The sequence below is a fragment of the Nelusetta ayraudi genome, unplaced genomic scaffold (genome assembly GCF_046127955.1).
Source record: "Nelusetta ayraudi isolate G7.1 ecotype Tasmania unplaced genomic scaffold, CSIRO-AGI_Nayr_v1 ptg000011l, whole genome shotgun sequence".
NCBI lineage: Eukaryota > Metazoa > Chordata > Actinopteri > Tetraodontiformes > Monacanthidae > Nelusetta > Nelusetta ayraudi.
The window spans coordinates 11525018-11552400 of NW_027466061.1; the positions used below are offsets into that span (position 1 = coordinate 11525018).

The following is a 27383-nucleotide window of genomic DNA, read 5'->3' on the forward strand; positions in this document are numbered from 1 at the left end:
CCACTCATGCCACATTAGTGACTCAGCTGATGTTTTCAAACCAGCAACATTGTGCCTGAGGGTCATTATAGGGAACACAATAACCTCTTACTCAAAAAAAGACATCCCAGTAGCCCAACATCCCAACTCCATTATGATGCTGCAGATATGTGAAACCGAAGTACACTGAGTGAAAAGAGAAGCAGTTTTTTCATTCGCTCCTTTTGAGAAGAGCTCAGTCACATCCAGGAAGATGCTGGAGAAAACCATGGCCATGGTTAGTTGCTTGGGCTTCCAGTATCTCTTATAATTAATTTCAGAATAAATATGTATACACGCACGACAACACACACAATCAAATGTGGATCATTACATGGGTTACGTAGAAAAGAAACGTCTCTCATAACTTCATCCGCGCTCATCCACTCAGGGCCTCTCTCTCCGTCTCAGAGGGGAGGAAGTGTGTGAACCGAGTCACCTCCGTTGCATTTTTGTCCCGCCTCTCATGAGGCCCCTTGGCGCCACACGAGTAGAGCAGCTGTTTCTTTTTTTTTTCCGAGGGAGTGGCAGCGGCACAGTTACACGTTAGTCTCCAGGCCGTTCATGTCAACAGAACAGTGGTCTTTGTCCCTGTGGTCTCTCTTGTGGTGGGAGGAGTGGGCGTGCTTCTTCTTCTCAGCGGGCCTGATGCCTTCCTCCAGCTGGATCAGACGGGCCACGTCCGGGGAGAGGTGGTCGTGCTTGCTGCCCGGTGGCGGCGGCTGGTAGCAGCCGTTCTTCTGGTTCTGGTAGGTCATCATCTGCTGGATGCTGATCATGGGCTTGGTTTCACAAATAAGAGGTACCTGGTGGAGGAGAGCACACAGCTGCTTAGAATTGTGAGGAGGTGGCACTGGAGTAGGATTATTTTTTTTCTATTAAAGACAAAGAAAAATGTGGCTGGAGAGTGGGATAAAATGAAATATGATATAAGTTCATTGCCCAGATTTGAAAATTGGTGGAAATATGTATGGACATTAGCGAACAGAACCAAGGGATTTGATCAAGGGATGGAAATGAGCGATTGCCTGCAATCTTGTATATTTATGTTAAAGTTCCATCAGTATACACACTGTTCCTTTTTGCTCAATAAATAAAATAGAGAATTCAATCCTTCACTTGGTATCCCTGCTGTGTTTATCACTTAGTGTGCGTTAAAACACTCTGAAAACAAGTCGCATTAAGAATGCCCCTTAAATAATGCAGTTGTGATGGACATGACATATTTTTGCATGCGTGTGTGTGTGTTCATCACCTGCTCCCCCTCTTTAACAAAGTCTTTTCTGCAGATGTGAGCCATGATGCCTGTGGCCAGCGCGTCACCCATCACATTGACCATGGTCCTGAATCGATCCCTGGCAAAAATCAGAGCAAATGTACAAATGCCGTGTTAGAATAACGACGAGGGGAAACTCAGAGGCAGGATGGCACAGAGCTTGGCAGACAGAGAGACAGACACAGCCGCACTCACAGGGCCCAGTCCACTGCTATGATGAGAGTGATGTCGTCAGTGGGCAGACCCACAGAAGTCAGCACGATCACCATGGTGACCAGTCCGGCCTGTGGAATCCCAGCGGCACCGATACTGGCTGCGGTGGCCGTGATGCTGGAGGAGCAGAACAGAGCAGAAGAGGAAATTATGAGAATGAGGAAATTTCAGTGCAGACCGACGGAAGGGTGTGTGAAGTTTTCGGAAGCTGAAATGTTTTCAGGTTTGTCATTGTTAGGAACTTGTTATGATCCTCATTTATTGAAATGTAAGCAGGAAGTGTATTTGTATTTTTGATAAAGGCATCTTGATAAAAGAAAATCTGCTCTATACACCATTCTGGACAAATGCTTTATTTTGGTGGCAAACCTTTGTTTCGGTTTGGTTGATGACTCTTGGGTGTGTTGGTTGTTGTTTTTTTCCTTGCCTTTACTGACGATGCTGGCAGGTCTGGCAGGAGGCGGAGCAGAGCCACTGGCTCTGAAGTGCAGGGAGGCTCACCTGGTTTCTATCTGCTCATCACCTGAGACACACCTGACTTCAATCTACACCACACCCACTCAGTCAATTCAGACAGCCATGCTGTGTCTCAATTCAGGTTCTGCACCCTTGAGACCGAGTGTCCTCCGTCTAAAGGAAGTGTTCTTTGAGTACCCAGCCTAGAAGGACGGACCAAACCCCGCCTCCCCGGTGACCACTTGGGATGGTCTAGCCTTCGGCGTATTTCTTCGTTTCGTCACCGCCGTTCCCTCCGGCTGGCCAACCCCGGAAGTGACGTTTTTATAGTATCACGCTAACCATTGGTTCGCCATCTAACGATGGCGTTGAATGTTCAAATAAATAAAAACCCGATGTTAAAACTGAATATTTTATGTGAAATTTAATATTTAAATTTATACGAAGTGTCTTTGCCAGTAGATGCCGCTAATTTCATCTGACTTCACAGGATGCCACGATGCTTTGCAGCCGCACGCAAAGCATCATGGGATACATAAGTGTGCAAAGGATAGTAGCAGTGCATCCTTGGAATCGGCTAAAACGAGTGCGTATTTCCGAGTACGCATTTTGAGCGTCCTAAGCGCCCTTGGGAATCGGGACAAGCCTTCGCGCAGTGCTATGACGCAACTTCCTTTCAAAATGCGTACTTCAAGGATGCAGACCCTGAATTGAGACACAGCACCAGTGTCCTGTACAAGTCTCTCAGTGTTATTCCCAACAACTTGCTTTTTTTCTTACAGGTTTTATTTTTTTGGCAAACTTTTGAAAAGTTCAGTTCCTGCCTCCTGCCTCCTGCCTCCTGTCACTTGCCACCTGCTCAGTCAAATTCTTCTGTTTGAAGAAACCCTTTTTGCAAATAAATAATTTGATTGAACTGCCATGTGAGGCAAGAAGATTAATATATATGCTAACTATAGTTAGAGAATTCCCAAATACATGTATATAAATATATACAGATGTGTGTGTGTGTGTGTGTGTGTGTATTTGTTTAAACATGTTAAATCCTACACTTTCATATGCCATCATCTTCAAATTATAACAGATGAACATGCTTGATGTTGACCTGGTTTCTTTGTGTGTTCTCTCTGTGTGGGCTCTCACCTGTAGCCTCAAACAGTCCAAATGAATTCAAAACATTAACAGGATAATTGTGCAAGTGGGGATGGCTGGTTGCCTCTGTGTTAAATTGGTGGCTTGTTACATAGAGAATTCCAAACCGAGGTCAAACCTCAATCATGCTCATCTGGCATGATTTGAAGAAATCTTTTGAAAAAGATTACCAAAGTGCAGGTTTTCACACTGGACTGCTCTGATTCCACACACTATGACTGAATTTGAGCATTGTTATTGTCCTTGTCTCTGAGAGGAGACTTTGCGAGAACGTCTGCGCGGATGTTCAGTCGGAGACTTTGGACCTCTGCAAAACAAACTGTTCCTCTGCAGTGCTGGGAGGCGGGGCGATTGCGAGTTAGGTAGGGGTGAGGTCAGTATGCAGATGGAGGCACTGCGGCAGCTAAACTGCATGGGTGCGGGGCGCAGAGCGAGGGAGAAATTATTATAATTCTGGCGTGACAAGGGACATGAGTAATACAGGTCATATGGGTTTTACCGCCAAGGGATTATGAGGGAATGGGCACAGACTGCAGCCACGAGGAGAGGTCCGCTTAATGGTATTACAGCCTGACATGTCATGAAGTCAGAGAAAGGACAGGGCCATTTCCCTGCACCTGGGCCCGGCAACAGGTGATGTCGCTGGAAGTTGCAGGTGGCCGTTGGGGCAGCGCAGGCGACAGCCGCTGTGCTCCGTCCGTCTGTCTGTTTGCTTATCTGTGAGTCTGTCTGCCTCTCCGGGGGCTTCCAGACTGATTTAGCAGAAATCAGATCAGACTAAGAAGCTCATCGGAGTCATAATCTGTGTGACATTTACATATATGTGTATCTGGCAAATCCCATAATATTTCTTATTAATTCAGAATTAAACAGAATGTGTGATGTGGGATTAATTCACTTGTGGTTGCTCAAAACGTCAAAAAGAGGCCCTTTCTTTTAACCAAGATGAAAATTGAAGGACCCATTTACACCAGATTGTTCAAACTGCTGACCGCCCCAGTAGCACGTTTTTCACATTCCTGCAGCCTGTTCAGGCTTCTGGCAGATTAATTTTGAGTTTAACCCTGACACAATCATCAGGGGGAAATTTCCCTGGCTTTAGAAAGCCTTTCCTGCCTATGGAGTTTAATATATTAATATAAAATCATCTGAACGATGAAGATCTGATCTTTCAAAGTGCTTTTCAAATCCTTTCATCTGACGCGTCTGACATTTCAGCATCTTAGCCTCCCAGATAAGACTTTCTGTCTTCTGAGATATTCAGTCTCTGCCCACCCCTGTGGTGGCGTCAGCGTGGCGAGCGCTACCTGATGGTGATGATCTGGCCAAAGTCGAGCTCGTAGTTGTTCACTTGGGCGATGAAAATCGCCGCCACGGCCTCGTAGAGTGCCGTGCCGTCCATGTTGATGGTGGCGCCGACGGGCAGCACGAAGCGGATGATGCGTCTGTCGATGTGGTTGTTCTCGAGGAGGCACTTGAAGGTGATAGGCAGAGTGGCAGAGCTGCAACACAGGAGAAGGTGGTGGTGGTGGCGGGGGTTGCAGGGGTGAGGAAACCAAATGAAATATTTAACAAAAGAAAGACACAAATTTCTTGTCACGCTTTTTTGTCTTGATTAAAAGATTTTATGAGATATTTTAAGAGGCCGATTCCAGCAATTGGATTTAAGTGAGTGGTCACACCACCAGTGCACAGACAGGAAAAGCAGCAAGTGTGTGAATATGTTTGCGTTTAGGAGAAAAATAAGCACTTTTCGACGTGCTCTGACAACGTTAAATTTTGAGACGCAAAGGGCAAGAGTTTTGCACGTTTACCTGGAGGAAGTGGCCAGGGAGATGAGCAGAGCCTGCAGGATGCCTCTGATATAGACGATGGGACTCTTCTTGGTGATGAAGAAGTACATGGCTGGCAGGATGAAGAGGCCATGGAGCACCAAACCCATTACGACCGTAATGGCGTAAAAGCCCAGCTTCTTGCCCATGGCTGAGGGGTCGTCCATCTCCAGGATCTTACCAGCAACCAGGAACACAATCCCAAAAGGGAAATACCTGCGGAGGAATCGTTTTCCGTTTTCATGAATCCATTTGTGGAAGTAATGACAGCAGTTAGACGGATGACCGATGGGGCATTTAATTTTGGTTTTTATGGTGAGAATTAGAAATAAAAAATGTGGTCCTGTTTGTGTGGACGTTGGAGGAGCCGATGGATTCCAAACAGCTAGCCGCGGAAAATGTGGAAAGGATTTAAACCAACGTCCAACTAGCAATCAAGCCAGGCTGTCTGATAGAGAGAAGACCTCTCTGCAAGTGCAGTGACCATTTTGATGAGCTGCGAAGGTTGTTGCGAAAGGGCGCCTGGAGTGATTCAGAGCAGGTGACAGCACTCAGTGCTATTGCAAAGAAAAAAAAGAAAAAAATTTGGCCACCGGGGTGATGAAAGGGTGTCTCCACCATCAGAGTGGCTCATCCTCTGGGCGACGGGAATGTGTCCGACTGAGTGTGAGGTCTTACCAGATAACGATGGCGACAATCTTCAGGACGGCCTCGTTCAAACTTTGGCAGAAGTTGACCAGAGCACTTCCGTTGGGTCCCATCCTGCCCAACATGATTCCTACAGTGAACACGGCAAACCACACCAATCAGGTGATCGGGGAAATTGAAGTGGCTTCATTTGTATGCACGCGCATTCCTGCAGTGAGAGGTTTCAGTGTGTTTCCCAAGAGAGCCTCTCAGAGTTAAATAAACAACAACAGCAGCAGCAACATTAGACATCAAGCATATGGAGGCGAGCCAGAGCGCAGCTCTGACACGGAGGGGTGTCTCACATCTATCTATCTATCTATCTATCTATCTATCTATCTATCTATCTATCCAGCTATCTATCTATCTATCTATCTATCTATCTATCTATCCAGCTATCTATCTATCCAACTATCTATCTATCTATTTATCTATCTATCTATCTATCTATCTATCTATCTATCTATCTATCTATCTATCTATCTATCCAGCTATCTATCTATCCAACTATCTATCTATCTATTTATCTATCTATCTATCTATCTATCTATCTATCTATCTATCTATCCAACTATCTATCTATCTATCTATCTATCTATCTATCTATCTATCTATCTATCTATCTATCCAACTATCTATCTATCTATCTATCTATCTATCCAGCTATCTATCTATCTATCTATCTATCTATCTATCTGTGCAATGTGTATTACATTATTACATTATATAGTTCTGCTTGAATGACTCTTCCCTCTGCTTCTGACTGGAGAGCAAACAAGCTGTAACCGCTCAAAGACGACAAAAAGACTTGTTGCTTTGCATTTAATAACCCAAAGTCAGCTGACTTGACTGGTCTGAGTGATGGGATCACTCAGGATGAACTTGGACATTCAGGAGGCAACAGGCCTGCAGCATCTGCAAGAGGCAGCCACTCACCCATAGTGGCAGAGAAAATCACAATCCCCAGCACGTTCATGCCCTCGCTGGTGCCTGGAGAGGTCTTCATGATGACATCAGGGGGCGGCGTGAGATCCAGCGAGAAGTTCTGCACGTCAGTGCCGTTGTCATCCTGGATGCCATAGATGTAGACCCTCCGCGTGGTGGTCTCATCCAGGAGTTGAGCCACCGTGGGCTTGGGGATGAGCTCAGGGACCCTCTGGGTGCGGTACTATAAGCCACAGGTGTTGGAAAGTCGGCAGGTCATGACAGGAATGTGGATGAGCATAAATCTATAATGCAATTTTAAGAAATATTATAATTTTATTCAACAAAGTATTATTCTGAGAAAGAAGAGTTAATTTTTAAAACCATTTTCATATAAAGTGCGTATTGTGAGTGTTTCTGAAACATTTGTTCTGTCGCTGCCTCGCTCACCTGCTGGAACGTGGCTTGAACCAGGTTGGCTGGAAACATGTTGCTGGGAAAATAACAAGAGAATTTATCTTAAAGACTTCCAGTGGATTTTTGAAATTCAAATATTGTTAAATGTTTCCTTCAAAGTCCCGTTTGTCACGCAACATAAAGACTAAAGCAGTTGCAGAGTGGAAGCAGCTTTCATTATCATGATTTTTTCCTGCCACATGTGAACAGAACAGTTGTGTGTTTTTTCAAAAAGGAGCCCAATTTGTGGTTGCAAATACCTCTTGAAACAGGAAAGGCATACACACAGGAACAAATTCTCAAAGACGCAGCTTTCATTGTAGTCTTGTATTCTGCTGTAGGTTATGTTTCACCTCTGCTTTTCTTTCCTGAACATGGTCACGTGGCAGACTCAAGGGCAACCTTCTGAGGTTTTGTTCAAACCAGAATCTTCTCTATTCACGCAGCCCATAATAGCAGCCTGGAAATTGTGCATTCAGGTAGTCACACATATGGGTCCTTGGATGATAAACAGAACCAAAGGTCCCGAAAGTGCACTCGGGAGGCACCAATTCATCTGGGTTGCCACACTTATATCGTTCAACAACAAGGTGAAGGATGTGTGTCCTAATGAGTAACACAATATGTGATGTCATACACTATTTCTATGGCATTTTCTTCATTTTGTTCCACGATGACGATCATTCCAATTTTATTTTTTTGAAGTCGTTGCTCAGTAAATAAATGTAAAAAACAACAGCTTATAGCGCAAGATTTCAGAGTTTGCTCTGACCCCTTTTTTCGAGCCACCACATGCAGCTCAAAATTAATGAATCCAAATGAACTCCTCCAACTAAACATTTTGGAGAAAAAAATACATTTGACCGCCTGCTTGTTGTAGATAGATAGATAGATAGATAGATAGATAGATAGGTTTATCGTCCTTTGCAGGAAATTTGTTTCCACATTCTGTACAGCCTCGAAAACAGAAAGATACACAGTATACAGAACATAAACATAAATATACATCCTTCAACACAACACACGTTTACACGTAGTGTAGAGGGTGAACAGGAAAGGGCTGAGGACACAACCTTGTGGGGCTCCTGTGTTGTTGATGGAGGGTGAGGAGATTGTGCTGCCCACTCTGGTAGAAATATTTTGTATCAAATGTTATAATTTTTTCAATTTGCATTAATGACAAAACTCTCTCTAGTTTTTTCCCCCACATTTGTACGTGAATCCATAATATATGAAGCAGCTGTATGTAAACAGCCCTAAGTCTTTATGTCTGAGCGTCTGTCCATCACAACTGAAGCAGTGACGTCTGAGCGCTGCCTGTAAATCCCACGGCAACACGCAGCTCAAGTCACAATCATTGATAAAATAAAACCCTGCGGACATCTTGGACAGATTAAAAAAAAAACATTGCGCTTTTCCACTGGCACATCCAATGGATGTGCCACGCAGGAGGCGTGCGGTAAATCTAGGAGGCCACAGAGTTCAGCCGGGCCATAGCTGGGATTTGACCACTTTGCCAATTGACCGTCATATTCCGCGTCTAGGACGCTGCAAAGCGAGCTAATGACCTAACCCCGCCCCTCCTACTAAACCCAAGTATGCACATATTAATACGAACAGTGGTCATTATAAGTGCTTATAACACACAATAGTCACTTGCACGCAGGCACGCACGCACATGACAGCAGACAGTTGGGCCTAATTGCGAGGGAACCAATATAGCTGCCTGCATGATAGATGAAGGCTGTAAAGAAGCTTTGCGAGATAAATCCAAAGCACAGCTGTGCTCTGGGAAACACACACACACTCACACACACACACACACACACACAGACTCGCACACGCACACGCGCACACGGGTCCTGTGGACGTCGACAGAACTTCACCTCTGCCACATAATCAGTTCATAGTTGGATCTCATGGGCCGGGTCAGTTTATTCCTCCTTTTGTTCCCAATAGACTCTGACAGAAAGCCATTCATCACGTATTAAATCTATTCTTATTATGATGATTTGTTTTTGTGTGTGTGTGTACGTTTATTTAAATCCTCCAATTTCCTATACTGCACTCCCAAAAATATAATCCGGGGGATTAAAAGACAACTTTAAATAAACAAAAGTGGATCATCAATCAGGTGAGTTTAATGAAAAAGTCTTTTGAATTGTCAGCGTCTGGATCTTCTCTCGCTGTGACTGTCCCCCACTGACCGACTGTCACACTGACACAGTCACTGTGTGTGTGTGTGTCTGTGTGTTGTGTGTGGGGGGTAACCCAGGATCACCTCCTGCACGCACACACACACACACACACACACACACACACACACACTGAGCCTATCCTCTGAAGCTCTAATTAGCTTAGCTCTATAACCCACCCTGACCTCAAGACTTTACTCCTCACTAGACGACACACTGACATTTACATCTCAGTCCACTTTAGAATGCGCTGAAAGAGCTGCACGCTCACTCAGGCTTTAGCCGTGAGCCTTTGGAGGAGGGTCTCCTCCCACATCGCGACCTGTAATTGCGGTTATTCAATTGAAACAGGCCCTGGTGGAAGCAATGTTTAATTTGAAAGGGCCAGCGCGCTCAAAAGCAAAATTTCACACACTGCTGATTCAACCACGTGTTGATGAGACAGAGAGTTTCCGCCAATGTTTTCTAATTGACCTCCAGCATGGGCAACTCACCGAATGAGGTCCAGCAGGGCGTCGGCAGAGCTGGTCATGGGCTTCTTGCTGTCCTCAGAGTCCTCCTTCTGAGCCGCGCCGCCAGGGTGGATGATGTAGACCATGACGATGCCCACCACCACCGCCACAAAAGTGGTCCACAGGTAGTAGGAGATGGTCATGATGCCCAGGCGGCTCGAGCACTTGGCATCCAGGGCGGCCAGACCCGACATCAAGCTGCAGGCATGGAGACAGACAGGAGTTGAGGGACGCTGACATGCAGAACAGTTTGGTTTTTTTGTATCTACGTGGAGTACAGTTAAAGTGAGAATCTCTTTGGGCAAAAAACAAGATGGTCATTAGTGAGCTGCCGGCGGTCGGCCAATTAAATAAAAATTTAAGCGACATTAAAGTGGCCCTGCGATGAACTGGCGACTTGCCTGCCCTAAGACAGCTTGGATAGACTCCAGCAGACCCCCGTGACCCTGATCTCAGGAAGAAGCGGGTATAGAAAATGAATGAATGAATGAATGAATGAATGAATGAAGTGGCAGAGTGCAACATGATTACAACAGTTTGCAGGCTTCTGGATAGTAAATACTCCTGCAGAACTCTGTGTTGCGTGACACATGGTTAAAAAGGAAATGCATCTAACACCGTCACGTGCAAATTTCTTTTCAAACACAGATGGTGCAGCCAAGACACGACGGAAAACGACAAACAACGTCCAAAGATAAAACTGTTGTTTGAAAAAATGAATAAAGGAAACGGAAGAAACAAAATAAAGAAAATGTTTTGATTATCTCAAGTTTAGAAATGAGAATTAGAAATGAGTGATTAAGCATAAAAAAAATATCTAAAAATCAAAGACCCAAATATGTTAGTTTTGGAAATGCCATTTGTTTGTTGTTTTTTTTACACAAAAGACTCTCTCGTCATTCATTTAATTTATTGTGTTTTCTTTTCCAGATCTTTTTTTGGCATGCGAGCAATCATTCCTGACAAATAACATTGTGTATTTTTCCAGTGTGACTGCAGCCCTGACATATTAAAAGGGATAAACAAATACACATCCGGAGAACAACCAGTTGATTTGCATATATTTGGTGCACAGTAAATGCTCAGTTTTGGCTGCTCATTTCAACAGCACTCACACCATCAAATTCCCTCTCGACTTAACAAGAGGAAAAAGCACTCTTCCGGCACCGCCAGATTTTCATGTGTAGGCAGCATGAACTGAAAGCGTGATGCACTCCAGTAGCAGCACGAGGCTGAAAGACGGATCCGCAGCCTTTCATGCAACATCCAAGCCGAGGTGACAAGACCGCCTCCTCGTCCAAAGTGCAATCAGGTTGGACTTGGGGAGTGTTTGCACTGGACTGATGACTTCCCTGGGCTGAGCTCTGTCCTGGAGCAGAGCCCGAGCTTGTCAAAGGCAGGAGCAGGGCAGCTCGACTGACTTACCACGGACGGATCCTTTACAGTGGAGGTTACTCAAAGGTTTGGGCAAAAATGTGTTTTAAGAAAAAAAGACTTCAGTGGGACACGTTTTACACGTCCAAGAGCCGACAGGAAGCAAATGAGCCCTTGCTAAGTGTCTGATTCCTCCTTAGCAACATCTTTACAAGGAGACACAGATGGAGCTTTCAGCAGAAGCTAATAAAATGAAGGTGGTGTAGCTCCAGCAAGACTGCCAGCTACTATAGGTGAGGTTTCGATTTAGCTGGAAGTGCTGCATTTTTCAAAACCCAAGAAGAGAAACTGACGTTGCCTGAATGCTGAACAAACAGCCTTGTGCATTACATTAATTCAAGTGTAATTTTGAGATGAGATGCATTTGTATGGCGTACATTTTTGTAAATAGAATATATTTCTGTATATATAGAGCATAGTTTTATGTAATGAATTTTGGATGGGTTGATACTGATCAAAATGTGATATGTGAACGCAAACGGGCTTATGAATATAACATACTGTAACATTATGAACACAATCTTTGCCATATGTATGCGCAGCCTAAACATTCATATTGATGATCATGGATGTTCACTTGTCCATCTTTTGGTTGTGTGGTCCACAGTTGTGTTGAGAATGTGGCACTGTCACTAGGTCTGGTGCGGTCACGTGATAATGCAATAACTGCGAAACGCAAACTAAATTCCGCAAAAAGTTAGTCCCCAGTTTGTGATGTATAAACTCTTTTTGAAGTTACAAATAAGACCACCTCACCCTCTCTGCCCAACACTAACTGGTAGGTGAAGGTCAATTCAAACAATCACAAAAAGCATGGCAGACTTATTTTTTTTAAATGGTATTTTGTTACAATGTCCTTTATACACCCCTCACTGCTATATAAGACAACTCCATACTAAACCCAAAGGATGGAGGCTGACAGGTGCAGCAGTCCTCTGAGACGCTGCTGAGCGTGCCAGCAACGTCTCTTAGTCACACGGTGTCTCGTGCAAAGAGGCTTTAAGGGTTCAGGCGATCAAGTGGTGCTATTCTTTTTATCATTGTCTCCCTGCCCCATCCACTCTTAGGTGGCTATATTTTATAACGGAAATTCTCTGCTGATGAGACTTATGATTAATTTGCCTATAAATAGCTTAAGTTTGGCTTGTAATATGATGAAACTTTTAAAATATCATCATAGCAGCTACAGACACAATTGCGCTGCTCCTAATGTTTGTGTCCGAACTTCAAACTCTTTGAAAAGAACAAACCCCCTTCCTAACCCTAACCCTGACCCTAGCCCCTAACTCTAACCCTTCCTAACCCTAACCCAACACTGTACTTCATCACAGGAGTTGTTGTGTGTGGCTTGCAGGCAGGAGACGACATAAAACTCCAGAGTCTAAAACCTCAAGCTCCTTCACCGCAAAGAACAACAAGGGCAGCTGAGAGAAATAAGGGGCTTGACCTTTTAGGATTAGATGACCACCAGACAGAAAAATGAGAGCAAGTAAGAAATAAAGGAGTTGGAGCGATGGCAGGGCAAAAAAACAACAGTCCTCCGGCAAATGCTGCAGCTGGATTTTGTGGTATTCTATGTCCAGATGCTTGGAAGGGGAGTGATATTTTGATATTACTGAAGCTATTTGGGGAACCAGAAACTACAGCCAAAAGATCAAAAACCAGGAGAAAAAAAATGTTATGCATGTGCTATTGAAGGGATTTACCTCCTGACCTCCCTATTTTCTGCCCCCCTCCCTGCAGCCTGCGGGCATTTAAATCCGATATGCAACTGTCAGCCTGTGCGTTTCCTAATGGGACAAAAATACACAGATGACGCTAAAAAATAACATTGATTCCAACAAGATGGGGATATTTTTCTCATTGAATGTGAAACACATCCATAAGAAACCAACAGGGTCTCTTACTTTGTCTCTGATCAGATTATTTTCTGATTTGCTGATTGATTGATACTTTTGGAACTGAAAGTAAACTAAAGGCCCATTAATTAACTGACCCCCTGTCATGTGTGATATCCCTGAAACTGATTTGTGGAAATAATGAAACGTTTGTCAAATGTTAATGAATAAAATCCAAATCTGAATAATTCTATTTTAAAATAATACCAAGATAATTTTTCCACTTCAAGTCTACGACAGCTACTGCAAACTGATTCATTTATATCGCATTTCCACTGTTCACCACGACAAAACTTAGTCTTTCTTTTTTCCCTCTTGATCACGGAGGACCAGAGAACTGCATGGACTCTGAGAAGCCTTCCATCCAACTTTTGTGTCGGAGCTGGAAGGCGAGTGGGCCTGTCCCTCACGAACCCGGTGTAAGTTGGCTGCGCTGATTCCTGCGTCCAGGTGGGATTACGGCGGCTGCCATGTGTAGCTGCAGCCGCTGATCGTGAGGTTTGTGGCACACGTACTGTAGATCTGCCAGAAGATTTTTGGACCATATGGGGCTTACGGTCCTCCCTGCTGCACCTACGCTGAGCATGGGCTTTACAGTAATCCGCCGCCCTGATGAATAAAACAAGAGCGGCCGGGGCTCCTTGGAAATGGGTTATCCATGGCATCCATGACATGTGCTTGACACCGTGGCCTTTGGCTTCAGCAGCTCATCATTAGATGCGGTGCAGCAAGGTTATTGATTGATGGTGTGCTGGTGACCCGAGACGACGCTAAAGAAACCGCAGAGACGTCTCTGTCTCCTTCTTTCTGCCTTTAGTGCCAAATGGTGATTAGCCTCGTGTTATTGGTCCGATCCTCTCGGGCTTGTGCAACAGCCGCTCTGCAACCACACGTTTGTGCTTTCGTTACAGGTCTAAAATTTAGATTTTTTTTTTTGGCTTTGTTGATCACCTGTGATCACCAGCTTGTTGTTTCCCTTTGAGCCAGGGTCGTAAAACTCTCTCCTCTTTATTTAATTGGTCCAACAAAATGCAGATGCTTGTTTGTGGCCCATCGTCGGTTGTGTCCAACTCAAGTAAGGACAGGGGATTGACCAAAGACTCCTCCTACTTCCCCACAAAGTGTAGTTTCCAACAAACTACAGATGTTAATGTTAAATTTTCTATCTATATTATTTTTGATATATTATTATCAATATATTATTATTATATTATTGTGAAGGAGTTGTTTCATAGTATTTAGGAAGCCTTTCAAATTTGCATATTTGTTATAAAATAATTTGAAAATAAATAAATACATAAATAAATGAATGCATAAAGACACTCACTCATTAGGATTTAGGTTTATTCATCGTCATTGGTGCTACATTTAGGGCCCAAACAAATATTTCTGTACACCTTTGTGGCTGTGACAAACACAGCAAGCGTGGGGACGTCTGGGTGCTCAGCTGCTGCAACAAGCAGCTGTGTTTGTGCAACCGCACAGACCAATCTGGAAATAGATCAACCTGTGCAAAGTTATCTCGACAGACACAGGTTCACCTCTCCTTATGTTGTTGTTTATGTCCATAAGTCTATAAAGCTGTTGGGATTCCTTCATCCTGTAAGACTCCAGAACAGTTACATCACCGATCAGAAGGTGTCGTCACAACACGCTTAAGTAAACAAGTACAATTTTTAAATTTGCATGAACTCAAGTTTTGATTAACATTTGAAAAGACCTTCAGACATAAAAACTTGCCTGTTAATGGCAGCAGTGAACTTGATGCTCTTGAAAGAACAAAATAAAACTGCTTGACGCTCCTTCTGACTCAGCTGCTGGGCCTTTTTACTTTCATACGGCTTGAGGGACATGTGTTAAAAACGAAGGACGTGTCAAGAAATCGCAAACTGGGAATAAATCATGTATGTGACTCATTAAGGCCACAAAAGGTTCCTGCTTTATTTATTGGAGCGTTTGCTCCAAGGTCTCTTTGACTCAATGCATGAATCACTTGATAAATGAGAAGATTGACAAAGACGTGTTTTTATATTCAGACGAAGAAAGATGAGCATTAATAATTGAGAGGAAGAACCGCCAGTTGGGTCGATCCTTGCAAACAGTCTGGACAAACTCCCGTCCTGAACAGTCAGATGCCAGTCAACCAGGTGACGGGGAAACACTCCACGAGTGGATCCATCTGACTCCAATCCGAGATATATCTTGCGGGGGGATATGAGCAGCGGCGTGGCAGAGTGTCGGGGTTCACATGAAGGTCAGCATGCACGTTAGTGCTGCGTATCGATCCCACCCTGTGGCCATGACAGCGCGTCATTGACGCAAGGAGGAGGAACGCTGACGTAGATCATCATTTTCAGCTCCTGGGGAACCAATTAAATGACGGCCGTGTTTGGCTGAAATGAGTTTTGTCCTCCGGGTCACTTTAGTTTTCAGGCCATGGGGGTAAATCCTGGCTGCCCTGCTGCCCGTCGCGTTCTTCTCCGTCTCTCTGTGTGCCCAGATTAAGAAAACCAATTCACTCTAAACCTCTTGTTCATTTAACTCAGCTGCCTGACCTCTTCTGTTACAATAACACAGGGCTGCTCTGTGTTTTCCAGATCACTACGTTGTTTTCTTCCCTCCACGATGCTACGCAAATTGTCTGTCTTTGGGTTTGAGTGATGTAATGATTGACAAATGGGAAATGTGCTGCTCCCAGGCCTATAATACAATGTCTGCAATCTTTTTCCTCATCTGTAAGTAAATGTTTGTCTACTTTGGGTCTTTCAACAATAACATTTTTAAGGTTCCATATGATGAAAATCTTTACAATCGGGGAGAAAAGTCCAACACATATTTTACTTCTTCTTACAGAAAGTGTTTGTGGAACTTTAGGCCTGGAAATGAGTATTATGACGCAATAAATGGCACTTATACCCAATAATACACCTCAAAGGGTAATAACATGCCTCTCAGCCTGTCAGGTGATGAGTCAGAATGGTGTTTCTTTTGTTATCCACAGAGCTGATTATTTTTAATACTGCATCAATTCCCTCTTCCATGTGCTGTCTTCGTGAACCATCACTTAAAGTTCCTGTATTATGTCAGGATCAAACACATTTTTTTGTCGTTCATGATGGTCACTATGTCAGAGTGCCTGGACATGGAGGTATAAATTCAGTGTGTACCTTAGTACCTCTAAGCCGATCATCGCGCACTGTCGCCAAGAGAACACAGGTCTTCCTCTTGTCACACTACGACGTCAAATTTGGGCTAAATTTCTCTAGTCGGATTCTGGCATTATACAGGAACCTTGAGTGATGGTTCACTAAGATTACACATGCAAGAGGAAACTGATGCAGTATCAAAAATGATCGACATGCACTCACAAGAAGCATGAGCACTGTGATCAAGTAAGATACATTCTAAGGCAGAATGATGAAGAAAAAGTCGCAACGTGTCAGGATGGTGTGATATCTAACAAATGAAGTTGCCAAGATAGAGTTGCCCTGATGCACCTGCCCCCACATATTTCATACTTAATAACTGAGTAAAACTGAGATGACCATTAATCAAACTTTAATTAAAAGCCTCGTGTTTCATGGCTGCCGTCTGGCTACAAATGATTGATCATGAATGGTTTCCTGAGAATAAAATACATTTATCAAGTGTATTACAGCCACTAGTGCAGTTCACAGTTCAAGCAGCGGAGCTGATTAAGCTGTCGTCAGAGAACTGAGAGAGCCGAGCAGATTACACTTCAGTGAGAGAGCACTCTCCTAACCCAACAAATATCACTGTGTTCCCTGCTGAGCCAGGTTGCCCTGCCATCCACTGAGTGCATGTACCCAGGCTGTAGTTCTTGTATGGAAAAGTCGGTAATATTCTATTCTATTATTGTTTTTCCATTACTGTTTTTTTATAATTCCGTAGGCAATTATCTGTCTCCGTTAGATCAGCCAACGTCTCTGTGATTCACCAGCCCAGATGAAGAGGAAACAGGGAGCTCTCAACCACAAGATATATTTATTTTGCCAAGAACGTAAGCAAGGCAGTGACACGGAGGAGAAAATGTCCCCGACAGCTTCACATTAGAACAAAGACAGAGCAATAATCTGCAGGACACATCTGCTCCATCTTCCTCCGCATTCTCTCTCCTTTCCCCGCAGATGTAAGGACTGATTGATTGTTTCTCAGTCGCACGCATGCACGCACGCACATGCAAACACACACGCGCGCGCACAGATGTCGTGTGATGTTCAACTCCTGAACCCTCACCTCCTTCACACCTGCATGACTACACACATAAAAGCGGCGAGTTTACTGTTTGCAGAGAGTCCGGATCCACCATATGTTTGCGCTGCACATATTACACTGCCTGTCACCTTTGACCCCGGCATGTCGACAACAACACAGCAACAGAGCTGCAGCGACGCGTTGATCTTTTCCGCAAAAAAATCAAATAAAACGCAATGATTCTTTAAAAAAATAAAGAACAAAAACAGAAACTATTGTGTTTTTTTGGTCGACTTCTTGTTAATGGCAGCCTGGGCAACATCAAGAGCAAGATGTGGACACAGTGGAGCATAAGGACGCAGCAAAGTTCATTGATTATGCATGACGCGTTCATGGGATAATCTGGTTTCCGCTTTGGCTGGTGTGCAGATGGCGCTGGGAGGAGGGGTGGGGGTGGGGGTGAGGGTTGGGAGTGGGTAGAGGAGGGGAAAAAATGGGGACAAGCAGACTATAGGGCTGAGGATATTCACCCCGAGATAAGCCCTACTGTCAAGCAGCCCGGACGTGCGAAGTGCCTGAGAAAAGAGGAGAGATTCTGTGGAGAAGGCGACAGGCGGCTGTCAGCCTTTGGGTTGGAAAAGAGGATAATTTGTCCAAACAGAAGACACGTGAGCCAACGCTTCGCTCTTATTCGCCATCATCGCCTCGATCAATGTTGACGGGAGCGGGAACCTCGCACGAGCTGCAAACTCAACAGGATCAAGGTCTCTGGTTTCAGCAGCAGCAGCCTCTGTTTTCATTCCTGATTTCTTCTTCTTCTTCTTCTTCTTGTTATTATTATTATTATTATTATTATTATTATTATTATTATTATTATTATTATTATTATTATTATTATGTCAGGCCTCTGGGTCTGAGTCCGAGCCCCCTGCCTGCATGCACCGTCTCACATTAGTGTAATTAACGTCCCTATGCCTTCACGTGCCTCACGTTGGGCAATACAAAATAAACCCAGAAAAACCAGACCTGCATATTGTCTCATGCTCAGAATCTGTTTCGCTGAAAACGGGAGACTGACCTGTAAATAAACACACACACACACACCAACACAAGTCCTCTCCTAAAAACAAATCATGCAAACGCACTGGTTACATGCAGGATGCTTTGTGCAATAAGCTACTTACAATCTATGCAACAGCAAAGACTGGATGAGAAGTTAATCCGCCCTCCGTCACTCTGTCTCTTTCTGTCTGCCTCTATCCCTCCCTCTGTGCTTCCTGTCACCGTCTGTCTGTCTTTTTAGCAGTTTAAACACAACGAAAAGGCTACTTGTCAGTGAGTGAGTGTGTGTGTGGTGTGTGTGTGTGTGTGTGTGTGTGTGTGTGTGTGTGTGTGTGTGTGTGTGTGTGTGTGTGTGTGTGTGTGCTGGTCATCCCCGACCTCATGTAGGCGACTGACAGCTTTCTGGCCCGAAATGGCCAAACGTGTGAACCTGACTTGCTGTGCCTTCCTGCAGCCTTGATGTCCACATTCATACAAGTGACTCATGTTGAAAGTTGAACCAATCAGAGATGCATGTCAGCATAAACAGCCGTCATGTAGCTTACTCAGAAAAGGTGTTTTTCGGTCTACAAATGTGTACATTGACTGTTTTCATGTAAAAAATAATGTAATAATAAATTTCATTCAGACATAACGGATTCAAAGCAATGACAGCATCGCAATCTAAAAAGGGCAGCAGGTTTAATCACCACTATTGTGCACCCACAAATGTTCTTTGATATTTCACACAACAAGTGAGTGAAGCAGAAGTCTGAGGGCCAGATCCACAAAGCGATTGCGCGGCTTTTGTGCCACAAAATCCGTGTAAACGGCGCCAAAAACGGTGATTCCGATCCACAGAGAGGACACAAACGTGAAAATCGGCGCAAAATGCGCCAAGGCGCAAGTAGCGGCAGGGTTGCGCCAGACTCATTTGAATGTATTGAAATGAGTCATTGCGCGCAAAAGGACACCCCCTCTATGCAAATATGCCTCATTCAAACAGCGGCAGGTCCAGAAAGACTTTGTGCTCGTGTCCGCGCGCAGTTTGACAGACGCAAGCATCTATTTTGAGCGAGCGATTATATTTTCTGAGCACACAATTATAAATTTTGAGCGTATAAAACATATTTTGCAAATCGATTCTGAGCGCCTTATATGAGTTTGCATGTTATGTTTATCCAAATCACTTCACTTCACTCGCTCGCTTCCCCCCTCCTCCTCTCACTCAAAACTCTCTCTGCGCGCTCAGGTTGTCTTCTCCGCGCACTCAACTAGCGATTGTGCCACAAAACGAACTAATCAGAGAGCTTACGGAAGTGCACTCTGATTGGCTGTCTATCCACCAATGAAATCACTAGTTACATTTGCACAAATATAACGCCATATAAACACCGCAAGCCAAAACCAGGCGCAGCTTCTGTCTGTCAGAGTGTTTCTGGCTTCTGAGTGAAACTTTCCTCTCTGAAAAGCCTGGAATATATATATGGCTCCCCAAATCTTACATATAGATCGGCATAGACTACAGTATGTATGCCAATATTTTAGATCGGCTATGAAAAATACAAATGGTACTTCTTCGTCTTGCATCGTAATGCCAGGCGCGCACAGGAGCGCTTTTATCCTAGCAGAGTTTCGCTGTCAAACACACGCACTCACGAACAACCTCTGGCGCAAACTGCACTCAGGTTGCCAGACCGCAACATTCGCACCTGTTTCAGGTGCCGCATTCGTGAGCGTGTTTGCGCCTGCATGTCATTAGCGCAAAAACCTTTGTGGATACCCGCATTTGTGGCACAAATTGCGGCCGCAATCCCGCCGCAAAACGCGCCGCATTTTAGCGCTGCGCGCCCCTCTTTGAGGATCTACCCCTGACATTCAACGGCTGAGTATGCAGACCAGGTCAGAAGACGTATTACCATATCAAACACAAACATACTGTATATAGGCGATAGATTTGATTTTAAAAAATACATGTTTTGTTTTTTGTTTTTTTTATAGGAAAGTAGATTCATAGAATACAAAAAATACAGAAGACCTTTCTTCTCAAATTATCCCCAAAAACGTTCTACAAGTCGTTTTTGTTTGTCTTTGTAAACAAGAGTCTAACAGACCTTGGCTAGGGATTTATTTTTTACACGTAGGTGCGAATGGGAGTAAAGATTGCTCCTACCTGGATACAACCAGGGGCAGAATCAACATTTTCAACATCCTCATTAGCAGCTCGCCAGGAAACTGGAAGTACTTCACCTCCTGCAAGAGAGGAAACAAAACACAAACAAAGACGTTATTGTCGTGCCACGGTAACTGCTGATCGCTTTGATTCCAATTTGATGCCAGACCTGTGGTGCATTATGTTAATTGCTGTGGAGCCATGTCGCTGCGCTAAATAGACTTTAGGAAATCACTACAGGAACGTATCATTAGACAGATTGGTGAAAATAATTCATACTTTCCACATGGCATCAACATGTGGCAAACAGAGATAGAAGTAAGCAGACAAATTAATCAATGTTAATCACAGACCACACAACACCAACAAACACTTGAGAGTTTAATTCACAAACATTCCACTCAAACACTCCAGACTCCATGCAATAGTGCAATAGTGCTTTTGAATTAGTTAGCAGAGACTGTACTTACTTTAAACAGATAGCAAAAAGTCTGGATAAGGTTAGCAACAGCCAGACAGGTTTTAGCGCCGCCCACTGGGGCGGCTCAATATGCAGTTTTCTATGGGTTTGTTTTCTTACATAAAATAAGTAATCACTCCACTATGTCAGCTCGCAACAGCAACTAATCAGCCTGATTTGGCAGTTCCACTCAGTCATCACTGGCAAATAAGTGGAGAGCTACGTTGGAGAAGAATTTGCTTCATGCTGTGAATTCAAAGCACATTTCAAGCACACACACACACACACACACACACACACACAGAAGCTGAGCTTTGTGGAAGGAGAATAGCCCTTTCAGTGTAAGGTGACAGCATTTACGGCAAAACCACTTCACCACCCTGGTCGAACACATTATTACACAACTACAGTGTTCAGGACACCATGCATCAGTCACTTCACACCTGTTGTCCAGCAACTCCACTGGCTTCCAATCAAACATCACACTTTCAAGTCCATCCGTAACCTCGGAAATAAAACACTGTTGTTATAATGGTGACTTTTACAACTGCAACTCATTCTTTTATTTATTGAAAGATACAAACATTTTTTTAAATTCTTGAATTCAATTCAATTCATTGATTGAAATGTCCATAGTGTAAATAAAATACATATGTATATGGACATCCTGCCCATATAATAAATTAAAATTAGTATCAAGTTAGATCGCACCGAAAATGAATCCAACAATATGTTCATTATTTAAAAAATTACATTTAAAAAATATTATTTCCCTGACAATACAGAAAACCATGTTTGCACAAAAAGCCTCCTCCTTTCCACACTAACATGCACTAACAACAGAGCTTGGCTAATTGATGCATCACTAATGCCAACACTTCATTTAAGGTCTGCAGATCAAAGATAAAAATACAAACAAAATCCTTTCAATCAGCCACTCACGTCCTATTAATGCCACTATCTGTGGTTTGAACATGAGTCTAGAAGTTGGGAGATGGATCAATTAGTGCAGGAAGCAACAAAGAGTCACTTCCAAAATACAAACTTAGTCTGCATACATTATTTTAATGAAGTATTCTTCATACTGATTCTGATTCTGAAATTATAGTGTAGAATGTGAGGAGAAATGTGCCATCAGTCTAAAAAGGCAAAGTTGGCGAATTGAAAAATAAATATGAAAGAAAAAAAATCCAAGGACGGCACAGTTGTGCAGCAACAGGAAGGAGCAATAAAAGCTTTTTGATTGTGTTTCAGAGTCCGAGAGCTTTTAGACCAAATGGCTGAGAGAAGCTGCAGTGGAGAAGGTGGGAGGGTGAGAAGGGAGGGAGGGAGGATGAGAAGGAGTGCATTTGGTTGTTATGTTGCTGAATATCCACTTGTATTTGTACATACCTGTGTGTGTGTGTGTGTGTGTGTGTGTGTGTGTGCGTGTGTGTGTGCGTGTGTGTGTGTGTGTGTGTGTGTGTGTGTGTGTGTGTGTGTGCGTGCGTGCGTGTGTGGCAGTACGAGCAATATTTTTTAGTACGAAATGTAATTTGAAAAATTGCCTACATGCGTTCTTAGTAGTTTAGATAAAGCCAATAAAGATAAATACAGATTGTGTTTTAATTCACTCGGTTGGAAACAGGATCCAAATCACACAGTCTAGTTGGTGTTGTCATGTCTAGTTAGTTCACCTTAACTACATTATTCAAGGTCACTAACCATGTTCGCAATAAATGACACCTTGATTTTTTGAGGATGAGAGAAATATACCAAAAGGCCCACACACTCAGACTCACACATCCAGTCGTTCCCTGCACTGTACCACTTTCATTCATAGATACACAACACACACCCATGCATGCATGCAGGTGCAATGATGTCGTCATCGGTGTTGCAGCTGTCCCAGCTGCTAATTAGCAGCTATTGAAATGTTTCTCACATGTGGGAGACTGAAGCTCTGGCTTAGAGCCTAATTATGTATTTCTGTTACGTTTCGGTTCATTTATTTTAGGACTCTAACTCTTAACTCCCTTTTTCTTTTTCTTTTTTTTATTCACAGTATGAGTCATATACCTTGAGGTGAGATTTCTGAGATTGCCAAGAGGCACTTCTCACTGGTTTGCTTGCTGCAAGAAGAGGAAACAGACTCTGTTTGCTTCGCTACATTCTTCTGTCAATGTAAAGCCTTAGGGCCAGATCCACAAAGCGAGTGCGCGGCTTTTGTGCCACAAAATCCGTGTAAACGGCGCCAAAAACGGTGATTCCGATCCACAGAGAGGACGCAACGTGAAAATCGGCCATAATGCGCCGAGGCGCAAGTAGCGGCAGGGCTGCGCCAGACTCATTTGAATGTATTTAAATGAGTCCTTACGCGCAAAAGGACACGCCCCCTTCTGTAAATATGCCTCATTCAAACAGCGGCAGATCCAGAAAGAGTTTGCGCTCGTGTCCGCACGCAGTTTGACAGACGCAAACACCGCAAGCCAAAACCAGGCGCAGCTTCTGTCTGTCAGAGTGTTTCTGGCTTCTGAGTGAAACTTTCCTCTCTGAAAAGCCTGGAATATATATATGGCTCCCCAAATCTGATATATAGATCGGCATAGACTACAGTATATATGCCAATATTTTAGATCGGCTATGAAAAATACAAATGGTGCTCAGGTGTTGGTGACTAACGCATCTTGCGTCTTGACTTTCTCTGCATTGTGGCAGCAGTCTTGGTAGACGGAGGAGGCATCGTAATGCCAGGCGCGCACAGGAGCGCGTTTATCCCAGCAGAGGGGCAGCGAGGGCAGCCAGCTCACGATCTGAACATTTTTCTTTTCCGTGCATCAATGAACACAAACCAAACACATGCACTCACGATCAACCTCTGGCGCAAACTGCTCTCAGGTTGCCAGACCGCAACATTCGCACCTGTTGCAGGTGCCGCATCCGTGGGCGTGTTTGTGCCTGCATGTCATTAGCGCAAAAGCCTTCGTGGATACCCGCATCTGTGGCGCAAATTGCGGCCGCAATCTCGCCGCAAAACGCGCCGCATTTTAGCGCTGCGCGCCCCTCTTTGAGGATCTACCCCTCAGTGCCTCGTACCGATAAGGTACTTGCTTGTGCTTGACTTCTAATGTAAACCGTGAAAGGTGTTTGAGTTTGAAAGTAGCTTTAAAAAAAAAAGGGTTTAGAAAATGTTCACAAGCATATTGTGAAACGCACGCGCACGCTGGCCACTGACATCATTGCCCAGATATGAAGAAAATACTTTGTTAAAGAAGGGGAGCAGGTGATAAACACACACACACACACACACACACACACACACACACACACACACACACACACACACACACACTTGACATCTTGCACCAAGCAGAGCTGATTTACAACTTTTCTGCTATAATTCTAAGAATAACTCAATAACTTCAGTTAACGTCTAAATCAGATTTACACTTCAAAACATTTATTTAATCTCTTTCACCCAAAAGGTTTGTGATGAAATACGTGGCTAGCATCAGAGTAAACTGATACTAGCTACATTTAGCGACTTGCTAACCCAATTCAGCTAATTCAGATAGGTGTGAAAAGAGGCCCTGGAGAAGTAACTTATCCATTTCTGTGCATTTCCATTTCTGGAATTCGTCCCTGCTGTATGGGAATAGCCAATCACAATAACAATGACAGACTGACAGAAACAGCTTTGTTGTTAGCAAAAGCACAGCAAGCTCTATCATCATTTTTTTTCCCAAAGTAAAAATAAAAAAGATAAATTAAATTCATAATTCATTTTAACTTAGCTTTATTTTGATTGGAACTTTTTAAGCATCGTAGGCAAATGACATTTTGCTAACATAGCCGAAATTAGCAGATGCCTAAAGCAATAATATCGTAGCTCGCTTGTTACTGGCATGGGATGTGTGGAGCTGCGTATTTGAAGTTTTAGAATTAAAACCTCTAAAGAACTTGTCTCCACTAACCACTATTTCATAAATCACAGTTGCTTTGTGTGTGTTTTTTAGCCTCTTTCTTGCATCATGCGTCTGTCACATGCAGACCACAAGATGAGAGAGATGACGATCTGAAGAGAAATTAGCACATTCTAAAATCTACTAACAAAGTCAGTGGATTATTAACTCCGATAGGCTGACGGTTTCTGCTTTCACTATTTCACTTTTTTAACTAATCACAGGCAGCGGCATGTCGTTTTTAACTGATATTGGCAAAAAGCAGAGATTGCTTGGTAACCCACAGCAAAGCAATCTGGGTGGGAAAAACATTAAGACACACACACACACACACACACACACACACACACACACACTCACACACAAACAATTCATCATAAAATGGTTGTCTACGCAGCAAGCTGTCACTAAAATCTGTGTAAATCTGTCAAGCAAAGCCGCTGGCTTTTGCCGAATGTCACATGACATCTTTAATTGTTTCTGGATGTTTGGAATTCGTCCCTACTGTATTGTTCGGGCCATCATGTAAACGCCCATACTGTACACGTCAGCAGATTCATTAAGGGAAGAAGCCAAAGAACGAATTCCTGCGGTGACTTAGCTGAGTGTAGGAGGAGGATGCGAATTAGCCTTTTGTTCGATGCTTTGAGTAATTGTGAGAGCCAAACAAATCACAATTTTGTGCTTTCTGTCACTTGCACACTGACAACTCCCTAACAAAGACAAATATGCTCCAGATGAGTTACTTCATTAAACTTTACAATTCCTCCTGATGACTTTCCTGTCAGGAATATTTTTTGGACAGACAACCTCAGCCACAGCCCGCTGCAGCGCACAAATATTGTCTGAGCTTCTACTTGTAATCTGGCTGCGGATGTTGTTCCACTGACTGGTGTGTGTGTGCTATCTTGGCAAGTTCCATAAATTCCTAATGACCGTGAATGAGGAAATATGAACTTTACATGAGTTTTTGTTGTTTTTGTAAAGGATGTGGGATGATTTTTAGCTTTGATGAACAAGGAATCCAACATGGTATTGTCTTTGACTAGTAAGAAGTGATTGATATCAAATGATATTCTTCTTCTCGACTATTGATTAGCCAGCTTTTCGTTTCAAGTCACGCTCCTCCTTCGACTCGCAGTAGTTCTCCAAGGAGAGAGCTTGCTCACCTCTATTCTTCTAATATTTTATCTAACATTGCAAAGTGCACGGAGAGCAGATACAATTCTGCCAGATGCCTGCAGGGATGCTGATTCCTTTGTTCACAGGCAGCTTGGCAGCATTCGGTAAATTCCAACTAATTCCACTTCCCATTCTGTCTTGTGTGAATTATATAAGTGAGCACGAATGGTGTGTTGTTGACTTGATGTTTCTGTGTGAGTGATTGACAACTAATCTCTCCACCGGCAATCCCCTCGCCATAGACGTGCTGAGCTGAGCTGCCAGGCAACGCACAATGTCAGCAATTGGTGAGATGCTGTTTAACATTTTAACATAAAGCTGCGCAAAGGGAGGGGGGGGGGGGGTTGTAGGAGGAGTCTATGTGTTTTTTTCAGTAGCAGTGGATTCTTTTAATTTTTGAGGGGAGGGGGGTCAGTTTACCAGTGTTCCTTTTCCTATAAATGTCTACATAAAAGGCGTCCACTTTTCTGTCTTTGCTTGATGCTGTTAACAAAGCACTGTTGCACCAGGTTTATATGTGGAACAGCTATACCCACTCTTAGTTCCTGTTGTAGTTGGGGCTAGGTTTAGTTTGGGGGTTTGCAGAGAATGAAGCCTTTTGGACCAGAAGGTGTGGTTGTGGTGCCCACAAAAAAAACATTGCAGTACACGTTTATTCAAGGAAAAGCAGGGGTTCGGGCCTCTGGGTCAAACTGGCCGGGTGCTGAGGTGAGAAACACATGACACAGTTGGGTGGGTATCGTTGGGAAAAGGTGGAGGAGGGGGCCGCACACTCACCACAGGGCATCTTAACCAACTGACCTGCTCGGAGAGCTGCTTGCCCCTGAGGAAGAAGCCCAGCAGGCAGCCAATGACCACGGCCAGCACAGACAGGATGAGCAGTCCATTCTGCTTGCAGACGTTCTTCACTCGCCCCCACACTTCTTCCAGAGCCACCGCCATCCTCCTCCGCCTCCTCCACCTCCTGCTGCTGCTGCTGTTGCTGCTGTCTTGGTCCCAAAGGCTACTTTGCAAGCGACCGGCAGAAAGAACCCCACAGCAAAACCCCCCTGCCTGCTCTTTCGCCGCTTATTCAGCCATACAATGAGAGATCACCGGCGGCCGAGACGCAGGCCGGTGGTGAACGAGGCTCAGGGGTGGAAGAGAGGAAATGACGGGAGGGAAAAAGTTTAAAGAAACAAAATAAAAGTTGGGATTTGGTTGGCGGATGGTGGGATGGGTGGGTGGGTGGTGGGATGTCAAAGAGGTAGTGGTCCAAAAATAAAGCGCTTCAGGAGTTCCTCCTCCGAGCTGCTCCTTGGGTTATTCCACATGAGAC

General features: G+C 44.0%; 1 protein-coding gene across 1 annotated transcript; it reads right to left on the reverse strand.

Annotated features, from left to right (window-relative positions):
• Window positions 1-27383, reverse strand: slc1a7a (solute carrier family 1 member 7a). Its single transcript, XM_076020945.1, has 11 exons — window positions 26867-27383; window positions 20483-20562; window positions 9704-9919; window positions 7009-7051; window positions 6571-6802; window positions 5626-5725; window positions 4930-5163; window positions 4423-4617; window positions 1490-1624; window positions 1274-1373; window positions 1-824 (listed from the first exon to the last, which is right to left on the reverse strand). Exons 1-11 carry the CDS (start codon window positions 27005-27007, stop codon window positions 558-560), a joined length of 1743 nt encoding a protein of 580 aa, XP_075877060.1. The 5' UTR covers window positions 27008-27383; the 3' UTR covers window positions 1-557.

Coding starts and splice junctions, on each gene's coding strand:
- slc1a7a (XM_076020945.1), bottom strand. CDS start 27,007: ATGGCGGTGGCTCTGGAAGAAGTGTGGGGGCGAGTGAAGAACGTCTGC. Junction 7,052..9,703: donor GCCCTGCTGGACCTCATTCG/GTGAGTTGCCCA, acceptor TTATTTTCCCAG/CAACATGTTTCCAGCCAACC. Junction 825..1,273: donor TTGTTAAAGAGGGGGAGCAG/GTGATGAACACA, acceptor CTCCTCCACCAG/GTACCTCTTATTTGTGAAAC.